The 22,666-nt window shown below is 41.0% G+C and overlaps 2 protein-coding genes across 4 annotated transcripts in view; one reads left to right on the top strand and one right to left on the bottom strand.

The window, feature by feature from the left end:
• Positions 1-22,666, bottom strand: part of LOC309667366 (histone H2B type 2-F) — a 72,239-nt gene that overhangs the window by 31,578 nt on the left and 17,995 nt on the right. The window lies entirely within an intron of this gene.
• On the top strand, positions 2,624-8,102 carry FCGR1A (Fc gamma receptor Ia; the record flags this gene model as incomplete). The annotated part of the gene is given in 8 exon segments (XM_082418594.1): positions 2,624-2,792; positions 5,253-5,274; positions 5,276-5,438; positions 5,442-5,495; positions 5,498-5,504; positions 6,612-6,742; positions 6,745-6,901; positions 7,816-8,102. Coding segments are annotated over 8 exon segments (990 nt in total).

Genomic DNA, 22,666 nt, shown 5'->3' with positions numbered 1-22,666 from the left:
GATTTCAAGGAAGCAATAGAGAAATCTTCACCAGTTTTTATCCTTGAGATCCTTTTGGTGGTTGTGACCCTACAGTGGGATAATCCTAGAATCGTTTCCAACCCTAAGGATATCTTAGGACCCAAGAAACCTAATTTCTGGCAATTCTGACTATCATAAAGCCTATTCAATACGTCATTATCTAATGTTGTATCTGGAAATTGTTATTACTATTGTTTCCTATTTGAATGGTCATCTCATTTCCTGCTTCAAAATGGTATCTAGAAATAATGGCTTAGGACCACATTCTCAATTTTTAGGTGAAAAGTAGTCTCTGGAGACATCAGACACAATAAAATACTCCCTTAAATGACAGTGAAGTATATGGATTGGGAATCAGGAAAGCAAGAGTGTTCTCTTAGGAGATAGAGAAATTGATAGAGCAATTGAAATTATGCCATCCACCCCTTATGTGCTATGTAGGAGGGAAATTCTTGCCTTACCTAACCAGTAGATGGAGCTACCAAGATGAAAAATAAATTTTGATCTGGTTCAGTTCTTTTCTGACCCATATGCTCTTGAAAATTTGAAAACATTTCACTCTTTTTTCTTTTTGTGTTTCAATGTAGATAGTTTCTTTTGATTTATCTTTAAGTTCATTCTTAAGTCAAAATCTTTCAAATATTGGCAATTTCATATGGCTCAATATAATAGATTAACCTAATGGGCAAATTTCAGATTTGCTTATACACAGCTTAATGACATTTTTTTTAAAAAAGACTTTACCAATTTACTTACATTGACAGTGTGTAAAAGTATCCATTTTCTTTCATTCTTTCCAACCTGATATTATCAATAATTTTTACAAACCTGAAGAGGAGGTTGTGGGAACTCAGGGGGCAGTCTTGTGGGACTGAGCCCTTACCATGTGGAGTCTGCGCTTTGAGTAATTAGTATCAGAATTGCTTAATGTGCGGGGAAAACTCATACATTTGGTGTCAGAAGTGTTGTGAGCAGAGGAAATAATTTTTTTCTTTTAATATGTGCGAAGGAAAAACCACCCTTAAACTCATTTATCTTGGGGAAGAGGGGGGGGGGGTGCCCCAAATCTGACACTGGAAATGGCCTTTCCCCATGTGAGTCTTCTGAACTGAACCAACTGCCATCTATTTGAGCTAGGATAACAATATTCCTAACCAAAACAGGGAGAATAGTGATATGATCCCAGGAAGTCCTTGTACTCCTAGACGTCTAATCTTATCTATTTCATTTGGTCTTATAGTTCATAGTTTTTGAAACTGTAGAGACAGAACTGAAGACTGGGCCATGTTTGGGGCAGTGATGTCTCTAAGATCAAAAGAACCAAGACTTGGATCTAGAAGTGAGTAGTGGAAAGGGAAAGTATATGGTTGTAACTTAAGAACCATCTCAATCCTCCCTGAGTTAGTATTTGTCATCCTCTTACTTATGCTGCTCCTAAGAGATTCCATTCAAGCCTCTGTGGCTCAGCAGTGGGCACAAACATAGCTCTTCTCCTCCCAGTAATAGTGTTCAACAGAAAACCTTGACATAAACCATGCACTGTGTCTATATTATGCCATCTTCATGGATTCAGGTGAGAAGGCCAGAGGATCCAATCTGAAATGCTGTGACTTAAACAGGGTCTTTATTGAGTTCTACTGTAATATCTTAAATTATAGCTGTAAAAAGAAAAGCCTCCCTATGTCCCTTTTGACAACAATAAGGCTGTGCTTACCCTCTGAAAAGTCAGAAGAAGATTAATACAACATTTACTCTTACCAAACCAAATGAGTCTGCTCACCCGCACACAGTAAAGCCAATCTACTGACACCGGGTTGTGGTGAAGGAAAGTGCACCATTTATTGTAAGGCACCAGACAAGGAGTCTGGGACAGCTAATGCTCAAAAAACCTGAACTCCCCTATGGGTTTCAGGGAGACATTTTTAAAGACAAGGGGAGGGAGGGGGGTCTCAGGGTATGTGATCAGCTCGTGCACAATTCTCTGATTGGTTGATGGTGAGGTAACAGGGCTGTGTCACAGGGGTTAACATTATCAATCCTCAGGCTCCAGTAGCTCTGGGGGCTATGGTGCTCATGGTCATCAAGTAGTTAACTTCCTCCATTTGGTGGGGGTTTTAGCATCTGTAAAACAACTCAGGAAATGTGCGTCAGATACTGTTATCTATGTACTTCAGAGAAAAACTAAAGATTCTGTGACTGCCATATGGCCAATTTACTGTTTAAATTCTTATCAGTTCTCCTGGCCCAACTGCTATTTTTGCCACTACATGTTCACATCCTTTCAATCATTAACTCTTGAGCCAGGCTTTTGTGACTCAGGGGAGGCCTGGGAAACTACAGCTTTTCTACAAAAAGGAGGCAGGCAGAGGACAAGCTGGGGAGGGGTCTGTCCCAGGAAAGCTCTATAGGGTCCTGCTCTGTTACGTGCTAAAGAATTTGGAGTTCATTTCTGAAGATGACAAGGAGCCACCGAAGAATGTTAAAGGGGGAGTGAGTGACTCTCCCACTTACCAGCTGCGTGGCTCTGGGAAAGCCATCTCACCACTGTGAACCTGAGTCTCCTAATGGGTAAAATAGGGATAGACGCCTGTCATCTGGGGTGATGGCAAAGAATGAACTGGCTCATGACCATGAGGCATCCAGCTCAGCCCTGGTATGCAGCAGCTTCTGGGCAGCAGATCAGATTCTGTGTGATCCCTCCCCGCAGAGAAGAAGCTTTAAGGAGGCCAAGCAGGGCTGTTCTGTGGCCCAAGGTCCCTGGTGTGGGATTTGTGGGTGAACACCTTTGAGCAGACTTCCTTCTAGTGCACTGGGAGGACTCCATCGAGGCTGTGCTTGCTGTGCTAACTTATCTCTTGGAGCAGCAGAAGCTGAAAGCCTTTTTTTTTTAACACAAGAGAACACTTAGCTTGGGGTTGGAAACCATCTGCTTTCTTCCATTGGTGAGCTGCAAATTCTAATGATTATAATCTATTAAATACTTACAGAGCACCTATTAATACCTGGAATCTTCTGGCTACTGGAGATATGTCAGGGACCAAGACAGACAAATTTCTGCCCTCATGGGCCTTTCATTCTAGTGGGAAAGGCAAATAAAATACAAGTAAAATGAAACTAACAAAAAATTTTTGGTAAGTTGTAATGAGTGCCTTGATGGGAAAAACAAGGATCTGAGTGAGAGAAGAATCGAAGTAGAAAGTCAGGGAAGACTACACTGAAGAGGGGACATTGGAACTCAGACCTAGAGGAAGAAGAGGAACTAGGGTTGCAAATAAGGGAGGGACTAGGAGGAAGCTTTCTGGGTGGAGGGAAAAGCACATGCAGAGGCTGGGAGGTGGGGAGGGGCTTGGTCTGGGATGAGAATTGAAAAGCACCAGTGTGCCTGCAGCAAGGGGAGCATGGGGGAGGGGGACTGGACATTCGGAGAGACAGTTTGGCTACATATCACAGGAGTTAAGAGCGCAGGCTTGGGGAGTGAATCATATTTTCTCTGACACTCATTAGCTATGTGATCTTGGCCATGTCACCAACCTTTCCAAACCTCAGTTCTCATCTGGAGAATGGACTCAAAAGGAATACCTGCCTCCTAGGAATATTATGGCTATAAATGAGTAAATACTTAGCAGAGTGCCTGGCACATAGTAAGTGCCCCACTCTTGTTAACTATAATTATTATTAATAAGTGGAGGGTGGGTTGGAGCCAGACAGACTTGTGTTGAAACCTGGCTCTGCTGCATGATTGCTTTGTGCCATGGGCAAGTAAGTCTCCGTGCCTTCTGTTTCCTCATCCATAAAATGGATTTCATATTCCTATCCTGGGTGGGGGTAGGTTGTTATGGGGATTATATGAAGTGATTTATGTGCAGCCATCCTGAAGGTAGGAGCCAACCTCTCAAGGTCTTTTAATTATTTTAAAGTATTTTCCCGAATATATCCAGCCTCTTTTTAAACACTCAAAAAAGAGACAGACAAAACCTTAATGAGGGAGTTCCCAATGCAGGGGACACGGGTTCAAGCCCTGGTCCGGGAAGATCCCATGTGCCACGGAGCAACTAAGCCCGTGCGCAACAACTACTGAGCCTGCACTCTAGAGCCCGTGAGCCACAACAACTGAGCCCGCACGCCACAACTACTGAAGCCTGCGTGCCTAGAGCCCGTGCTCCACAGCAAGAGAAGCCACCGTAATGAGAGGCCCGAGCACCACAACTACAGAAAGCCCGCGTGCAGCAACAAAGACCCTATGCAGCCAAAAAACAACAAAAAACAAAAAACAGGGAGGGCTCATTTGACTTGGAGTTTGTTTTTACCAGCTATATCACTGATTTGCACATATGTTAGTATTCCTGTCAGTTTAAAAGCATATATACACACACCTGGATATGTTTGCCTTTCTGTGTGTTTGTCTTAGTACGTGTGATCCCATTAACAAATTAGTCAGGAGTTAGAGTGTATTCGTTTCTTACTGCTGTGTAACAAATTACCATAAATTTAACAGTTTAAAACAACATACATTTATTATCTTTCCATGGGTCAGGAGTCTTGGCACAGCTTGGCTGGGTGCTCTGCTGAGGCTGCAGTCAGGGTGTTGACTGGGCTGTGTTCATTCCAGCAGCTCTTCCAAGTGCCCATGGTCATTGGCAGAATTCAATTCCTTGTGGTTGTAGGACTGAGGTCCGCACCTTTTTTGCTGGAGGCCAGTCTCATTTGCTGGAGACCCCCTGCCATGTGGCCCTCACAAAGGCCCTCTTAACAACATGTCAGCTCATTTCTTCAAAGCCAGCAGAAGTCTCCTGCAGTCCAGTCAGCTAAGACAGTCTCATATAATGTAACATCATCATGGGAGTGACATCACATAACCTTTATCATATTCTGTTGGTTACAAGCAAGTCATAGGTTCCAGCCACACTCAAAGGGATTATACAAGAGTGTGACTCATTGGGGACATCTTAAAATACTGCCTACCACATAGAGTAAGCTATTTTTGTCCCAACCAACTTCTGAGATCTGGAAAGGAAAGATAAAAAGGGGCTGTGTGCATGGCTGCCGGTAAAGATTACTTTTCTTCCCAGCAAAGCTAAAGATATTTGAGGAATGGGAGATAGGCCTCAAATTCAGCAGAGCTCTGAAGTTGGAATGTTACAAAGAGAAAAAAGATAAGTCCCTAGGGTCCAGCTTTGGCTTCCTTGTACCTCTGCCACCATATACACATGTTTTGGGTCCACATTTTCCAGATTGGCTACTACTCCAGGTCTCGCAGAGTCTTCACTGAAGGGGAACCTCTGGCCTTGAGGTGTCATGGATGGAAGAATAAGCTGGTGTACAATGTACTTTTCTACCAAAATGGCAAAACCTTTAAGTTTTCTCCTCAGAATTCTGAATTCACCATTCTGAAAACCAACCTGAGACACAGTGGCATCTAGCACTGTTCAGGCATGGAAAGGCATCGCTACACATCAGCAGGAATATCTATCACTTTATAAAAGGTATTGTATCTGAATAGTCATAGAGCTATAGTTTTAAGAACCAGAGTAAACATCATAAATTATCACTTCAATTTACAAGTGAAAAAACTGAACTCCAGAGAGATAAACCGCCTTATGAAGGCCACACAATGACCAGTGGCCGGACTGGGATCAGAACTGAGGTCTTCTGGGTCCTTGTTCATTGCTCTTTCCAGTACACTACTGTGCCACATCAGTAATTCCAGGAGCTAATGTCAAGGCCATGGCATAGTGAGAATCCATTTCATCAATTTTATTTTAGTTGCAAGGAGTGGTGACTCACTCAAGGTAGGTAGGAGAGTTATTAGAAAATAACTCAATGGAATCTCATAAAAGCTCCATAGCCAGGAAGACATTAGGATGTGGTTATACTTTCTGTCTATCTCTCAAGGACCCCGTGGCCTCTCTGGTTCCACTTCTCTCTGAACATCTGCTAACTAAGCAGTTTCCTCTGTCCCAGTTTGCATGTGGCCCTTGTTGTTACTCTCTCATGGCCTTTTATCTTAGTACTCATAACCACTAGCAACTTTTTTCTGTCTGAAAAATAGTTCATTCCTATGGGAAAGAAATTCTTGTCCCAGATTATTTATTTATTTATTTATTTAGCCACACTGCGTGACTTTCGGGATCTTAGTTCCCCGACCAGGGATCGAACCTGGACCCCCTGTAGTGGAAGGGCGGAGTCCTAACCACTGGGCTGCCAGGGAATTCCCCTAGATTATCTTTTGAGGTAGAAACAGAAGTAATGAGTCACTGAACTGGCTAGTGTAGGGGTCAGTGTCCACTCCTGGTCAACCATTACCAAAGGGCATGGTCATATAATAACATGGCTATTCAGGGAAGCATGGACTGTGTAGAGGTGTTCTCCCCAGTAGAATAGGGGCAAACTGTCAACTGTCAGTACGTCTATGAGGAAACCCCAAATGACTCTCTGCTAGAAGTGGGGAAAATTATGTCTTATAGATGCATTCTCTAGGGGCAGGTTTCCCAAAGGGGGTGGGAATGTATCTTCTATTAAAAAACAAACAAACAAACAAAAAACCTTGACACTGAAGCAGGCCACCCTATCCCTATCAACTTTTTCTTTAGAGCTATTTCCAGCCCCAGTGCTGAGATCATCCTTGTCATTCCCCCTCCTAGAGGGGAATCTGGTTAACCTGAGCTGTGAAACAAAGTTGCTCCCACAAAAGCCTGGTTTGCAGCTTTACTTCTCCTTACTTCCCTTGTGGGAAGCAAGACACTGATGAGCAGGAACATATCCTCTGAATACCAGATACTACCTGCTAAAAAAGAAGACTCCGGATTATACTGGTGTGAGGCTACCACAGAAGATGGAAATGTCATCAAGCACCGCCCTGAGTTGGAGCTTCAGGTGTTTGGTGAGTGAGAATGATGGGAGCTGACTGGCACATGAGGAGATGCTCCCTTAACTCCTATGGGACTGAGGTCTCATGACACCTTTTTCATGGCTCAGCCAGGAAAAACCATGAACAGGTCTTTCCACTCTTGATTCAAAACTTCAGCATTCTCCTCATAAACTTCCTTAAATTTCCTTCCCTTTCTTTTTCTTTGTTTTCTTTCCTTCCTCCATTTATTTCCATCCTTTTGTCCTTCCTTCTTTATTTTCTCCTGCCTTCTCTCTCTCTCTCCCACTCCCTCCCTCCCTCTTTCTCCTTCTCCCATTCTCCTCTCTCTCCTCTCTCTCTTCCTCCTTCTTTCCCTCCCTCTCTCTCCTCTTCTCTCACCAATAATCTAATCAACAATATACTGACTTCCTCCTATCTGTTGTCATAGATATGGGGATATAAAGACATTGGGGTGCAGTTTTTACATACCGTAAATTAGTGAGATAGGGATTTTGTGGATTGCACATAAATACTTGCCCAAGTATCTCTATATGGCTGAGGTGGAGGGATTGTGAGCTCCAGAACAAAGACTGTTTGGGAAAAAAAGTTTATCTTCAACCTAAATTCTAATGATTAAATGGCATAGAAATAGCAGTTGTCTCTGAAACTAGGGAGTAAGTCCACCAGCAAGGCCCTGGCAGTTAAGCTCTTAGGAGGAGCCCACCGCCTGTCTATAACCATATAGCCCAGCTGGAGCTCCCTCCTGCCCCTAAAATGACCAGTGTCTGCCTTGGGTACAGACATATTAGGTCTCAGCCAACCTTCTCTTCCAAACGTAACTCAGCCAGATCCCTCTGGTTTCTAAATAGCATTTACTCTGTCATTTTCTTTTGCAGGCCTCCAGTCACCAACTCCTGTCTAGTTTCATTTCCTTTTCTATCTGGCAGTAGGGATAATATTTTTGGTGGACACTGTTTTCTGTGTGATAATACATAAGGAACTACAAAGAAAGAAAAAGTGGAATTTAGAAATCTCTTTGGGTTCTGATCATGGGAAGAAGGTAACTTCCTACCTTCAAAAAGATAGATATTTAGAAGAGGAGCTGAAATGTCAGGAACAAGAAGAACTGCAAGGAAGGACACACCAGGAGAAGCCCTGGGAGGGTAGGCAGTGGCAGCAGCGCAGTGGGTCCCCACAGATTCAGACAGTCCCTACCCCTCTTCTCTGTGTATAAGCGCAGGCCACAAACGTCCAGAAGCTGAAAAACGCTAGAACTGTGAGTCCCATGGCATCTAACTCTTAAATAAAGCAAACAAATGAGGTGACTTCAATGGAGATAAACTTGAAAATTTGGTAATCAGGGATGATTTGAAGTGAGATCTACTCTAAAAAATTTTTTTGAAAACTTGGAAGTCAAGTCTAGCCTGATTATCCTATTAGGGTAGTCTGAGCAATAATTTATTTCTGGGGACAGGGTGGAAAGGTAAGTGTGTGTATATGTAAGAGATTAAGACAGAGAAAGAGAGACAGAATGAGAGGGAGAGAGGGAAACAGTAAGAGAGGGAGGATATGAGGGAGACAAGAGGGAACAGTATAGGAGGAAACATAACCCACAAATGGTTCTGAGTGACTGAGAATGAGAGAACTCACACCTCTTGGTGCTCAGGATGGTCCTTTCATGGCTTTTCTCTTTAGCACACTGGCGTCCATACATCTTACAGAGATACAAGGGAGTAACTCATGATGAGAAATGAGTGCATTATTTTTGCCCTTTCATTTGAGGTTTTCTCATAACCTCTCTGTGTACAGAGACACCAGGGGTCCTGCTTATCTGTCCGAGTCCCCTGCCCCATATGAAGGCAGAATGTAACCGCTGCTTTCCTTAATAAATTAAACCCAGCTCTCCAAGTATGGCACTGCGCATGGGGGAGGGGCAGTGATATCATAAAGCCCCAGCTCCTACTTCCAGAGTTATTTTACCCTCTGATTTTATAGATGGTTCAAGATCTACTACTCTCCCACTTGGACAAAATATTTTCCTGTTACTCTATAACACAGCTGAGAAAAAAATGAAATATGTGAATAAGACTTTGCTAAAGCTTAGGAAAAAACCAGAAAGGGTATAAACAAGCCTAGCAACATAATTCTTAGATTATTTGGTTTAATAAAATGTAGCTTATCTGCCAAACAACGATGCGTCCCTGCCCAGCCTCTGTCCTGGTTCCACATGGCAGGACTCACCTGTAACACATCCCCTCCAACTAGAAGCACCTTCAAGCAACTTGGGACTTGAAGCAGATGGAAAAGCACGTTAACCCACTGCTTTCCTAGTCTGTGGACAATGAGAATGTTCTTTTCCCCTTCATCTTAAGGAAAAGTACAGAGGAGACCTTCAAGATGGCAGAGGAGTAAGACGTGGAGATCACCTTCCTCCCCACAAATACATCAAAAATACATCTACATGTGGAACAACTCCTACAGAACACCTACTGAATGCTGGCAGAAGACCTCAGACTTCCCAAAAGGCAAGAAAACCCCCATGTACCTGGGTAGGGCAAAAGAAAAAAGAAAAAACAGAGACAAAAGAACGGTGGGCGGGGCGGCGGCGGAGCTTTGGAGCCACGGAGGAGAGCGCAGGAACAGGGGTGTAGAGGGAAAAGCAGAGAGATTCCTGCAGGGAGGATTGGTGCCGACCAGCACTCACCAGCCTGAGAGGCTTGTCTCCTCATCCGCCAGGGCAGGCGGGATCTGGGAGCTGAGGCTCGGGCTTCAGAGGTCAGATCCCAGGGAGAGGACTGGGGTTGGCTGTGTGAACACAGCCTTAAGGGGGCTAGTGCGCCACTGCTAGCTGGGAGGGAGTCAGGGAAAAAGTCTGGAACTGCCTAAGAGGCAAGAGACCATTGTTTTGGGGTGCGCGAGGAGACGGGATTCCTTCCCTGTGTGCCCACAGAAGGCAGAGCACCGCCTAAACGAGCTCCAGAGACGCATGTGAGCCACGGCTATCAGCTTGGACCCCAGAGACGTGCATGAAACGCTAACGCTGCTGCTGCAGCCACCAAGAATCCTGTGTGCAAGCAGAGGTCACTATCCACACCCCCCCGGAAGCCTGTGCAGCCCGCCACTGCCAGGTCCCGTGATCCAGGGACAACTTCCCCGGGAGAACACACGGCGTGCCTCAGGCTGTTGCAATGTCAAGCTGGCCCGGCGGTGCAATTATAACTACTGTGCCCCTCCCTCCCCCAGGCCTGAGTGAGCCAGAGCACCCTAATCAGCCGCTGCTTTAACCCCGTCCTGTCTGGGTGGGAACAGATGCCTGAGGGTGATCTACATGCAGAGGCGGGGCCAAAACCAAATCTGAACCCCAGGAGCTGTGCAAACAAAGAAGAGAAAGGGTAATTTCTCCGTGCAGCCTCAGGAGCAGCAGATTAAATCCCCACAGTCAACTTGATGTACCCTGCATCTGTGGAATACCTGAATAGACAACAAATCATCCCAAAATTGAGGCTGTGGACTTTGGGAGCAACTGTAGACTTGGGGTTTGCTATCTGCGACTGATTTGTTTCTGATTTTTATGTTTATCTTAGTATAGTTTTTAGAGCTTGTTATCATTGGTGGATTTCTTTACTGGTCTGGTTGCTCTCTTTTTAAAAATTTCTTTTCTTTTAACAATTTTTAAAAATTTATTATTATTAAAAAATATTTTTTTCTTTCTTTTTTTTCCTCCCTTTTCTTCGGAGTTGTGTGGCTGACACGGTCTTGGTGATCTGGCCTGGTGTCAGGCCTCAGCCTCTGAGGTGGGAGAGCCGAGTTCAAGACATTAGACCACAAGAGACCTCCGGCCCCACATAATATCAATAGGCGAGAGCTCTCCCAGAGATATCCGTCTCAACGCTAAGACCCAGCTCCACTCAAAGACCAGCAAGCTACAGTGCTGGACACCCTATGCCAAACAACTAGCAGGACAGGAACACAACCCCACCCATTAGCAGAGAGGCTGCCTAAAATCATACTAAGTTCACAGACGCCCCAAAACACACCACCAGATGCAGCCCTACCCACCAGAAAGACAAGATCCAGCCCCCACCCACCAGAACACAGGCATCAGTCCCCTCCACCAGGAAGCCTACACAAGCCACTGAACCAACCTCACCCACTGGGGGCAGACACCAAGAACAACAGGAACTACGAACCAGCAGCCTGTGAAAAGGAGACCCCAAACAGAGTATGTTAAACAAATGAGAAGACAAAGAAATATGCAGCAGATGAAGAAGCAAAGTAAAAACTCACCAGACCAAACAAATGAAGAGGAAATAGGCAGTCTACCTGAAAAAGAACTCAGAGTAATGATAGTAAAGATGATCCAAAATCTTGGAAATAGAATGGAGAAAATACAACAAACGTTTAACAAGGACCTAGAAGAACTAAAGAGCAAACACACAATGATGAACAACACAATAAATGAAACTAAAAATTCTCTAGAAGGAATCAATAGCAGAATAAATGAGGCAGAAGAACGGATAAGTGACCTGGAAGATAAAATAGTGGAAATAACTACTGTGGAGCAGACTAAAACAAAAAGAATGAAAAGAATTGAGGACAGTCTCAGAGACCCCTGGGACAACATTAAACACACCAACATTCAAATTATAGGGGTCCCAGAAGAAGAAGAGAAAAAGAAAGGGACTGAGAAAATATTTGAAGAGATTATAGTTGAAAACCTCCCTAATATGGGAAAGGAAATAGTCAATCAAGTCCAGGAAGTGCAGAGAGTCCCATACAGGATAAATCCAAGGAGAAACATGCCAAGACACATATTAATCAGACTATCAAAAATTAAATAAAAAGAAAAAATATTAAAAGCAGCAAGGGAAAAACAACAAATAACATACAAGGGAATCCCCATAAGGTTAACAGCTGATCTTGCAGCAGAAACTCTGCAAGCCAGAAGGGAGTGGCAGGACATACTTAAAGTGATGAAAGGGAAGAACCTACAACCAAGATGACTCTACCCAGCAAGGATCTCATGCAGATTCGATGGAGAAATTAAAACCTTTACAGACAAGCAAAAGTTAACAGAATTCAGAACCACCAAACCAGCTTTACAACAAATGCTAAAGGAACTTCTCTAGGCAGGAAACACAAGAGAAGGAAAAGACCTACAAAAACAAACCCAAAACAATTGAGAAAATGGTAATAGGAATATACATATCGATAATTACCTTAAATGTAAATGGATTAAATGCTCCAACCAAAAGACATAAACTGGCTGAATGGATACAAAAAAAACACCCGTATATATGCTGTCTACAAGAGACCCACTTCAGACCTAGGGACACATACAGGCTGAAAGTGAGGAGATGGAAAAAGATATTCCATGAAAATGGAAAATTAAAAGAAAGCTGGAGTAGCAATTCTCATACCAGACAAAATAGACTTGAAAATGAAGACTATTACAAGAGACAAAGAAGGACACTACATAATGATCAAGGGATCAATCCAAGAAGAAGATATAACAATTGTAAATATTTATGCACCCAGCATAGGAGCACCTCAATACATACGGCAAATGCTAACAGCCATAAAAGGGGAAATCAACAGTACCACAATAATAGTAGGGGACTTTAACACCCCACTTTCACCAATGGACAGATCATCCAAAATTAAAATAAATAAGGAAACACAAGCTTTAAATGATACATTAAACAAGATGGACTTAAATTGATATTTATAGGACATTCCATCCAAAAACAACAGAATATACTTTCTTCTCAAGTGCTCATGGAACATTCTCCAGGATAGACTATATCTTGGGTCACGAATCAAGCCTTGGTAAATTTAAGAAAATTGAAATCATATCAAGTATCTTTTCTGACCACAACACTATGAGACTAGATATCAATTACAGGAAAAAACTGTAAAAAATACAAACACATGGAGGCTAAACAATACACTACTAAATAACCAAGAGATCACTGAAGAAATCAAAGAGGAAATCAAAAAATACCTAGAAACAAATGACAATGAAAATATGACGACCCAAAACCTATGGGATGCAGCAAAAGCAGTCCTAAGAGGGAAATTTATAGCAATACCATCCTAGTTCAAGAAACAAGAAAAATCTCAAATAAACAACCTAACCTTACACCTAAAGTAATTAGAGAAAGAAGAACAAAAAAGCCCTAAAGTTAGCAGAAGGAAAGAAATCATAAAGATCAGATCAGAAATAAATGAAAAGGAAATGGAGGAAACAATAGCAAAGACCAATAAAACTAAAAGATGGTTCTTTGAGAAGATAAAAAAAATTGATAAACCATTAGCCAGACTCGTCAAGAAAAAAAGGGAGAAAACTCAATCAACAGAATTAGAAATGAAAAAGGAGAAGTAACAACTGACTCTGCAGAAATACAAAGGATCATGAGAGATTACTACAAGCAACTATATGCCAATAAAATGGACAACCTGGAAGAAATGGACAAATTCTTAGAAAAGCACAACCTTCCGAGACTAAACCAGGAAGAAATAGAAAATATAAACAGACCAATCGCAAGCACTGAAATTGAAACTGTGATTAGAGAATGGACTTGGGGATGTGGGGAGGGGGAGGGGTAGGCTGTGACGGGGTGGGAGAGTGGCATGGACATATATACACTACCTAGCGCAAAGTAGATAGCTGGTGGGAAGCAGCTGCATGGCACAGAGAGGTCAGCTCGGCACTTTGTGACCACCTGGAGTGGTGGGATGGGGAGGGTGGGAGGGAGGGAGATGCAAGAGGGAAGACATATGGGAACATATGTATATGTATAACTGATTCACTCTGTTATAAAGCAGAAACTAACACACAATTGTAAAGCAATTATACTCCAATAAAGATGTTAAAAAAAAAATCTTCCAACAGGACCAGATGGCTTCACAGGCGAATTCTATCAAACATTTAGAGAAGAGCTAACACCTATCCTTCTCAAACCCTTCAACAATATAGCAGAGGGAGGAACACTCCCAAACTCATTCTACGAAGCTACCATCACCCTGATACCAAAACCAGACAAAGATGTCACAAAAAAAGAAAACTACAGGCCAGTATCACTGATGAACATAGATGCAAAAATCCTCAACAAAATACTAGCCAGCAGAATCCAACAGCTCATGAAAAGGATCATACATCATGATCAAGTGGGGTTTATCCCAGGAATGCAAGGATTCTTCCATATACGCAAATCAGTCAATGTGATACACCATATTAACAAATCGAAGGATTAAAAACCATATGATCATCTCAGTAGATGCAGAAAAAGCTTTCGACAAAATTCAACACCCATTTATGATAAAAACTCTCCAGAAAGTAGGCATAGAGGGAACCTACCTCAACATAATAAAGGCCATATATGACAAATGCACAGCCAACATCGTTCTCAATGGTGAAAAACTGAAACCATTTCCTCTAAGATCAGGAACAGGACAAGGCTGCCTACTCTCACTGCTATTATTCAACATAGTTTTGGAAGTTTTAGCCACAGCAATCAGAGAAGAAAAAGAAATAAAAGGAATCCAAATCAGAAAAGAAGTAAAACTGTCACTGTTTGCAGATGACATGATACTATACATAGAGAATCCTAAAGATGCTACCAGAAAACTACTAGAGCTAATCAATGAATTTGGTAAAGTAACAGAATACAAAATTAATGCACAGAAATCTCTTACATTCCTATACACTAATGATGAAAAATCTGAAAGAGAAATTAAGGAAACACTCCCATTTACCACTGTAACAAAAATAATAAAATACCTAGGAGTAAACCTACCTAAGGAGACAAAAGACCTGTATGCAGAAAACTATAAGACACTGATGAAAGAAATTAAAGACGATACAAACAGATGGAGAGGTATCCTATGTTCTTGGATTGGAAGAATCAACATTGTGAAAATGACTCTACTACCCAAAGCAATCTACAGATTCAATGCAATCCCTATCAAACTACCAATGGCATTTTTCACAGAACTAGAACAAAAAAACTTCACAATTTGTATGGAAACACAAAAGACCCCGTATAGCCAAAGCAATCTTGAGAAAGAAAAACGGAGCTGGAGGAATCAAGCTCCCGGACTTCAGACTATACTACAAAGCTACAGTAATCAAGACAGTATGGTACTGGCACAAAAACAGAAATATAGATCAATGGAACAGGATAGAAAGCCCAGAGATAAACCCATACACATATGGTCACCTTTTCTTTGATAAAGGAGGCAAGAATATACAGTGCAGAAAAGACAGTCTCTTCAATAAGTGGTGCTGGGAAAACTGGACAGCTACATGTAAAAGAATGAAATTAGAACACTCCCTAACACCATACACGAAAATAAACTCAAAATGTATTAAAGACCTAAATGTAGGCCAGACACTATAAAACTCTTAGAGGAAAACATAGGCAGAACACTCTGTGACATAAATCACAGCAAGATCCTTTTTGACCCACCTCCTAGAGAAATGGAAATAAAAACAAAAATAAACAAATGGGACCTAATGAAACTTAAAAGCTTTTGCACAGCAAAGGAAACCATAAATAAGATGAAAAGACAACCCTCAGCATGGGAGAAAATATTTGCAAACGAAGCAACTGACAAAGGATTAATCTCCAAAATACACAAGTAGTTCATGCAGCTCAATATCAAAAAAAAAAAAACAACCCAATCCAAAAATGGGCAGAAGACCTAAATAGACATTTCTCCAAAGAAGATATATAGATTGCCAACAAACACATGAAAGGATGCTCAACATCACTAACCATTAGAGAAATGCAAATCAAAACTACAATGAGATATCACCTCACACCAGTCAGAATGGACATCATCAAAAAACCTACAAACAATAAATGCTGGAGAGGGTGTGGAGAAAAGCAAACCCTCTTGCACTGTTGTGGGAATGTAAATTGATATAGCCACTATGGAGAACAGTATGGAGGTTCCTTAAAAAACTAAAAATAGAACCACGATATGACCCAGCAATCCCACTACTGGGCATATATCCTGAGACAACTGTAATTCAGAAAGAGAGAAGTACCACAGTGTTCTTTGCAGCATTATTTACAATAGCCAGGACATGGAAGCAACCTAAGTGTCCATCGACAGATGAATGGATAAAGAAGATATGGCACATATATACAATGGAATATTACTCAGCCATAAAAAGAAATGAAATTGAGTTATTTGTAGTGAGGTGGATGGACCTTGAGTCTGTCATACAGAGTGAAGTAAGTCAGAAAGAGAAAAACAAATACTGTATGCTAACACATATATATGGAATCTAAAAAAAAAAAAAAAAAGGTTCTAACGAACCTAAGGGCAGGACAGGAATAAAGAGACAGACGTAGAGAATGGACTTGAGGACACAGGGAGGGGTAAGGGTAAGCTGGGACGAAGTGAGAGAGTAGCATTGACATATATACACTACCAAATGTGAAACAGATGGCTAGTGGGAAGCAGCTGCATTGCACAGGGAGATCAGCTCAGTGCTTTGTGACCACCTAGCAGCGTGGGATAGGGAAGGTGGGAGGGAGGCACAAGAGGGAGGAGATATGGGGATATATGTATACATATAGCTGATTCACTTTGTTATACAGCAGAAACTAACACAACATTGTAAAGCAATTATACTTCAATAAAGATGTTCAAAAAAAAAAAAGAAAAGAAAAAGTACAATAATCATCATCTCAATAGAAATACAACAACTCCAACATTTGTATTAAAAGAAATGGTCATATATTATAGTAGGAGCTTTATTGTTTGCCCATGTTTGATCTTATAGACTGGGGAAACAGAAATGAGGAGAATTGCAGATAATTAGTTCCATAGGAAAAAGGCCCAAAGACCCTCTATAGAGGTACTGTTTGTAGAAGACTCCAGCCTAAGGAATTGGGAATTGAAGCAGGAGTGACAGTCACACTCAGAGGAGACAGTTATATTCTACCCACACTGGGTAGATAGAATTTCAGGAAAAGGGCTCCCTGGGGACAGAAGGCTTGGGGCAGACATGGATATAGACCTGGGGTAAACCGTAATGGAGCCAGTCATCGCTAACGTATCAGGAAGTACTTCCTCTTTCCCCATGCTTTTCTTCTGTGCTTCCTCTCCAGATTTTTCTACACTTGTATCTTTGTCACAGTATTTTCTCATGTGTACTTTAATACACTTTAATAATTGACTTGATTAAGTCAGTTTCTTGATTGAACAATTTGCACCTCCATCTACCCTTACTTCTGGCATATAGCTGTGCCGGAAATAGGTTCTTGGGGTCCCCCAAATTGAGGCCTACCTTCCTGTTCCCCAAGGCTTGGTGCTGCGTCTGGTCAAGGCCTGGTACCACCTCCTCCTTTCTCCAGGTGAGTGTCCAGCCCTCCTGTTTCCCTACAGGGGTTGAGTGCCCTCTCCCTGGCACTTGCCCTATCTCTCTAAGAGCTCACTCCTCTTTATTTTTATTCCATCCAGTGCGTGGAAACACACAGAAATCACAGGATCCTGTTGAGGAGAGAGGCCCAAAGGATCCCTGATCCCTTCTTTGCTCACCATACTCCATCTTTGGGGAAAGCCTGTGTATGTGGGCTGGGGTGGGGGTGGTAGACTCCATGGTGGGACCAGGAAACCATTGGAAGGAAAGTGAAAGGTTCTCTAGGTCTGCTCTAGAGACAAATTAACAGGTACCCACAGGGAAACTTTACCTCATGGTCTCATTTTTTGAATCACTAAATCCAATTTGTTTCTGGCACAAAGACAATGTACTGATTAACCTGAATCTTCACACCAGTTTTTCAGTTTGCAGACAGGGGCACAGCTGAAAAAAGTCAGAGATGGCTGCTCCCCCCAGCCTTTGGAGCAGGCATGATCACTGGAAGAGAGCCATTCTGTTTCTTGTGCTTTGTGTGCCACCATGTCAGCCCTGTGCCCCCTCTGCATACTCCAGATGCCACCTGCAGGCAGTTCTCCAAAATGCCTCTGATTCTTGAAGGCTCCTCTGCTGTGTGAACTAGCATCCAGGGAAAGCCAGAAGTGCTTTTGTAAAAGCTGGTATCAGCTTTTACTTACTGGAGGCTATGAGAAGTATGTTTTACGAATCCCCTTTGGGAAATGCATTGAAAACCAAGTTTAGGCTCCAGATTATGTGCAACAAATTCATCTGGCCACCATCTTGTCCACTAATAATAACTTAATGCATGGTTATATGGTCAAGATTTATAATCAGATGTATCTTGTTAAACAAGCTTAATTGGTCTTTTACCATCATAAGAACAAAAATTCTAATAATATTACTTAAATCTTTTAAAACGTAATATTTAAACAAAAATATCCATCATCTTAATATCATCAGGACAAATCAAGCTCTTACATGTTTTTAACACAATGCTCTTTTCAGAATAGCTGAGAACGTTTATTGAACATTTAACATCACATTATGTATTTTTAAGAATGTTTTTGTTTTTGAATATATGGTCAAATCCAAAATGTACAAAAAACATATACAGTTAAAAATTTCCTTCCATCTTGGACTCCTAGCCCTCTGTCTTAGTCTGTTTGGGCTGCTATAAAAGAATACCATAGGCTGGGTCACTTGTACACAACAGAAATTTATTTCTCACAGATCTGGAGGCTGGGAAGTCCAAGATCAAGGTGCCTACAGATTTGGTGTCTGGTAAAAGCCCAATTCCTGATCTATAGATGACTATCTTCTTTTTGTGTCCTCACATGCAGAGGGTGAGGGTGCTATCTGGGGTCTCTTCTATAACGGCACTAATACCACTCATGAGAGCTCCACCTTCATGACTCAATCAACACTCATCAACGACCCCACTTCCCAATACCCTCACTTTGGGAACTAGACTTCAACATATGAATTTGGGAGGAAACACAAATATTCAGTCTATAGCACCTTCTAATGTCCCTTCCAAAAGATAATTACTATTGGTTGTTTTCTGTCATCTCAGAGATTTTTATGCTTTTATAGGCAAATAAAGGGAGACATTCTTCCCTCTCTCTCCCTTTGTACACAAATGTTAGCATAATATACACACCATTGCACCTTGCCTTTTTCAAATAACTTATCAGGAGCAGTATTTGCTCCAGAGCTCCTCAGCAGGTCGATCAAGGCTGTCAGGCCTTCATTGCAGTCTGATTTCTTCCTCTGCCCAATCCTATGTCTTCATTCTTCCTTTCACAAGGGTTCATCCCTAATAATCATCTTGTACCCTAAACTCTATCTCAGCCTCTGCTTCCAGAAAGTCCAACCTGAGCATTTTGTATGCCACTGCAACTATTTATAAAGTCTTTGGAGTCTTATAAGACTTTTCAAATAACACTTCTAGGGACACATTTATTTTAACAGAGAACAAAACAAGTTGTTAACATTAGAAAATATGCACCACGGCTCCACTGTGCACAGGAGAATAAGCTTGATATTCCTGTGAATGTTCTTGGTTTAACACCTTATTAAATCAGATTTTCTTGAGCTGGTTTATGATGCAAAATGTTCTCTCTCCCTCTGTCTGTAAGGGAGAGGGAACATCTTCATTTGTTTCTAATTGCACTTTTATGAATTATGAAGGCTTGCATTTTAAGGTCAGGGTTTGCAATTTCACTAGTTAACATTAGAAGCAAAATGCAAGCCTGCTAATTTTATTTGTAGAATCAAGAAATGGGTCAGTAAGATTTTATTCAACACTGATGAAACAAGCACCATACAGCATTTTATTCTACAGTCACCACCACTCCCTATTGTCACACATATCAATTGCTTTACTCACCGGCATAGGTGTCCCCCAAGAGTGTATGAACCCACAGGGATATATAAAGATGTTCTAACAGGTACATTGGCAATGACAGTTTAAGGAAATCAACCCCCAAACATCAACTTCCATAAGCACTCTTTCATTACCTTGTGCAGCCTAAGAACATGCCTGTTGTAAATGCTTGAAGCTGGTTCACCTTTTCCAACTCCTCTTTCCCACTCACCCTTCTCCCAGTTTACAAAAGAAAGGCATATCTCTCACCCATCCCAAATCATGATACACTACACTGGGGATAAAAAAAAAATCTCTGAGTGTACCAAAGAGACAAAGGAACTATAAACCAGAGGTAAGTTTTTGTGTCTTTCTCTATTTTATACTTATGGGTGTTAGGGGAAAAGTCAGGTATTAGAAATGGATATGTTAGCCCATGTTGAGATGTTCTGAGTCCTAGTATACTGTAGAGAGGTAGGGCAAATTTCATGACAATTTTTATTTAAAGACCCTGCCTCTTTGTTATTTAAAAAAAAAAAAAAAAAAAAAGATGCTTAGCTCTGAGGTGAAAGTCCTCCGAGAGCAAGGCAAAGAAATTGTAAGTAAGAAATATTGATAACAACCACACCTTATCTAGGACAACAAACATGCACAGCTCTATACCTGGTCTATTCATCTATGAATTAGGCTGTATAAGAATAGGCTAGGCCAACCAAAAGACATAGACTGGCTGAATGGATACAAAAACAGGACCCATATATATGCTGTCTACAAGAGACCCACTTTAGACCTAGGGACACATACAGACTGAAAGTTAGGGGATGGAAAAAGATATTCCATGCAAATGGAAATCAAAAGAAAGCTGGAGTAGCTATACTCATATCAGATAAAATAGACTTTAAAATAAAGAATGTTACAAGAGACAAGGAAGGACACTACATAATGATCCAGGGATCAATCCAAGAAGAAGATATAACAATTATAAATATATATGCACCCAACATAGGAGCACCTCAATACATAAGGCAACTGCTAACAGCTATAAAAGAGGAAATCGACAGTAACACAATAATAGTGGGGGACTTTAACACTTCACTTACACCAATGGACAGATCATCCAAAATGAAAATAAAGAAGGAAACAGAAGCTTTAAATGACACAATAGACCAGATAGATTTAATTGATATATATAGGACATTCCATCCAAAAACAGCAGAGTACACATTCTTCTCAAGTGCGCACGGAACATTCTCCAGGATAGATCACATCTTGGGTCACAAATCAAGCCTCAGTAAATTTAAGAAAACTGAAATCATACCAAGCATCTTTTCTGACCACAACGCTATGAGATTAGAAATGAATTACAGGGAAAAAAACGTAAAAAAGACAAACACATGGAGGCTAAACAATACGTTACTAAATAACCAAGAGATCACTGAAGAAATCAAAGAGGAAATAAAAAAATACCTAGAGACAAATGACAATGAAAACACGACGACCCAAAACCTATGGGATGCAGCAAAAGCGGTTCTAAGAGGGAAGTTTATAGCTATACAAGCCTACCTAAAGAAACAAGAAAAATCTCAAGTAAACAATCTAACGTTACACCTAAAGAAACTAGAGAAAGAAGAACAAACAAAACCCAAAGTTAGCAGAAGGAAAGAAATCATAAAGATCAGAGCAGAAATAAATGAGATAGAAACAAAGAAAACAATAGCAAAGATCAATAAAACTAAAAGTTGGTTCTTTGAGAAGATAAACAAAATTGATAAGCCATTAGCCAGACTCATCAAGAAAAAGAGGGAGAGGACTCAAATCAATAAAATCAGAAATGAAAAAGGAGAAGTTACAACAGACACCGCAGAAATACAAAACATCCTAAGAGACTACTATAAGCAACTTTATGCCAATAAAATGGACAACCTGGAAGAAATGGACAAATTCTTAGAAAGGTATAACCTTCCAAGACTGAATCAGGAAGAAACAGAAAATATGAACAGACCAATCACAAGTAATGAAATTGAAACTGTGATTAAAAATCTTCCAACAAACAAAAGTCCAGGACCAGATGGCTTCACAGGTGAATTCTATCAAACATTTAGAGAAGAGCTAACACCCATCCTTCTCAAACTCTTCCAAAAAATTGCGGAGGAAGGAACACTCCCAAACTCATTCTATGAGGCCACCATCACCCTGATACCAAAATCAGACAAAGACACTACAAAAAAAGAAAATTACAGACCAATATCACTGATGAATATAGATGCAAAAATCCTCAACAAAATACTAGCAAACAGAATCCAACAACACATTAAAAGGATCATACACCACGATCAAGTGGGATTTATCCCAGGGATGCAAGGATTCTTCAATATACGCAAATCAATCAATGTGATACACCATATTAACAAACTGAAGAATAAAAACCATATGATCATCTCAATAGATGCAGAAAAAGCTTTTGACAAAATTCAACACCCATTTATGATAAAAACTCTCCAGAAAGTGGGCATAGAGGGAACCTACCTCAACATAATAAAGGCCATATATGACAAACCCACAGCAAACATCATTCTCAATGGTGAAAAACTGAAAGCATTTCCTCTAAGATCAGGAACGAGACAAGGATGTCCACTCTCACCACTATTATTCAACATAGTTCTGGAAGTCCTAGCCACGGCAATCAGAGAAGAAAAAGAAATAAAAGGAATACAAATTGGAAAAGAAGAAGTAAAACTGTCACTGTTTGCGGATGACATGATACTATACATAGAGAATCCTAAAACTGCCACCAGAAAACTGCTAGAGCTAATTAATGAATATGGTAAAGTTGCAGGATACAAAATTAATGCACAGAAATCTCTTGCATTCCTATACACTAATGATGAAAAATCTGAAAGAGAAATTATGGAAACACTCCCATTTACCATTGCAACAAAAAGAATAAAATACCTAGGAATAAACCTACCTAGGGAGACAAAAGACCTGTATGCAGAAAACTATAAGACACTGATGAAAGAAATTAAAGATGATACCA

The sequence above is a fragment of the Balaenoptera physalus genome (genome assembly GCF_965194825.1).
Source record: "Balaenoptera physalus genome assembly, chromosome: 1".
Taxonomy (NCBI): Eukaryota; Metazoa; Chordata; class Mammalia; order Artiodactyla; family Balaenopteridae; genus Balaenoptera; species Balaenoptera physalus.
This window is presented reverse-complemented; position numbering and strand designations above follow the sequence as displayed.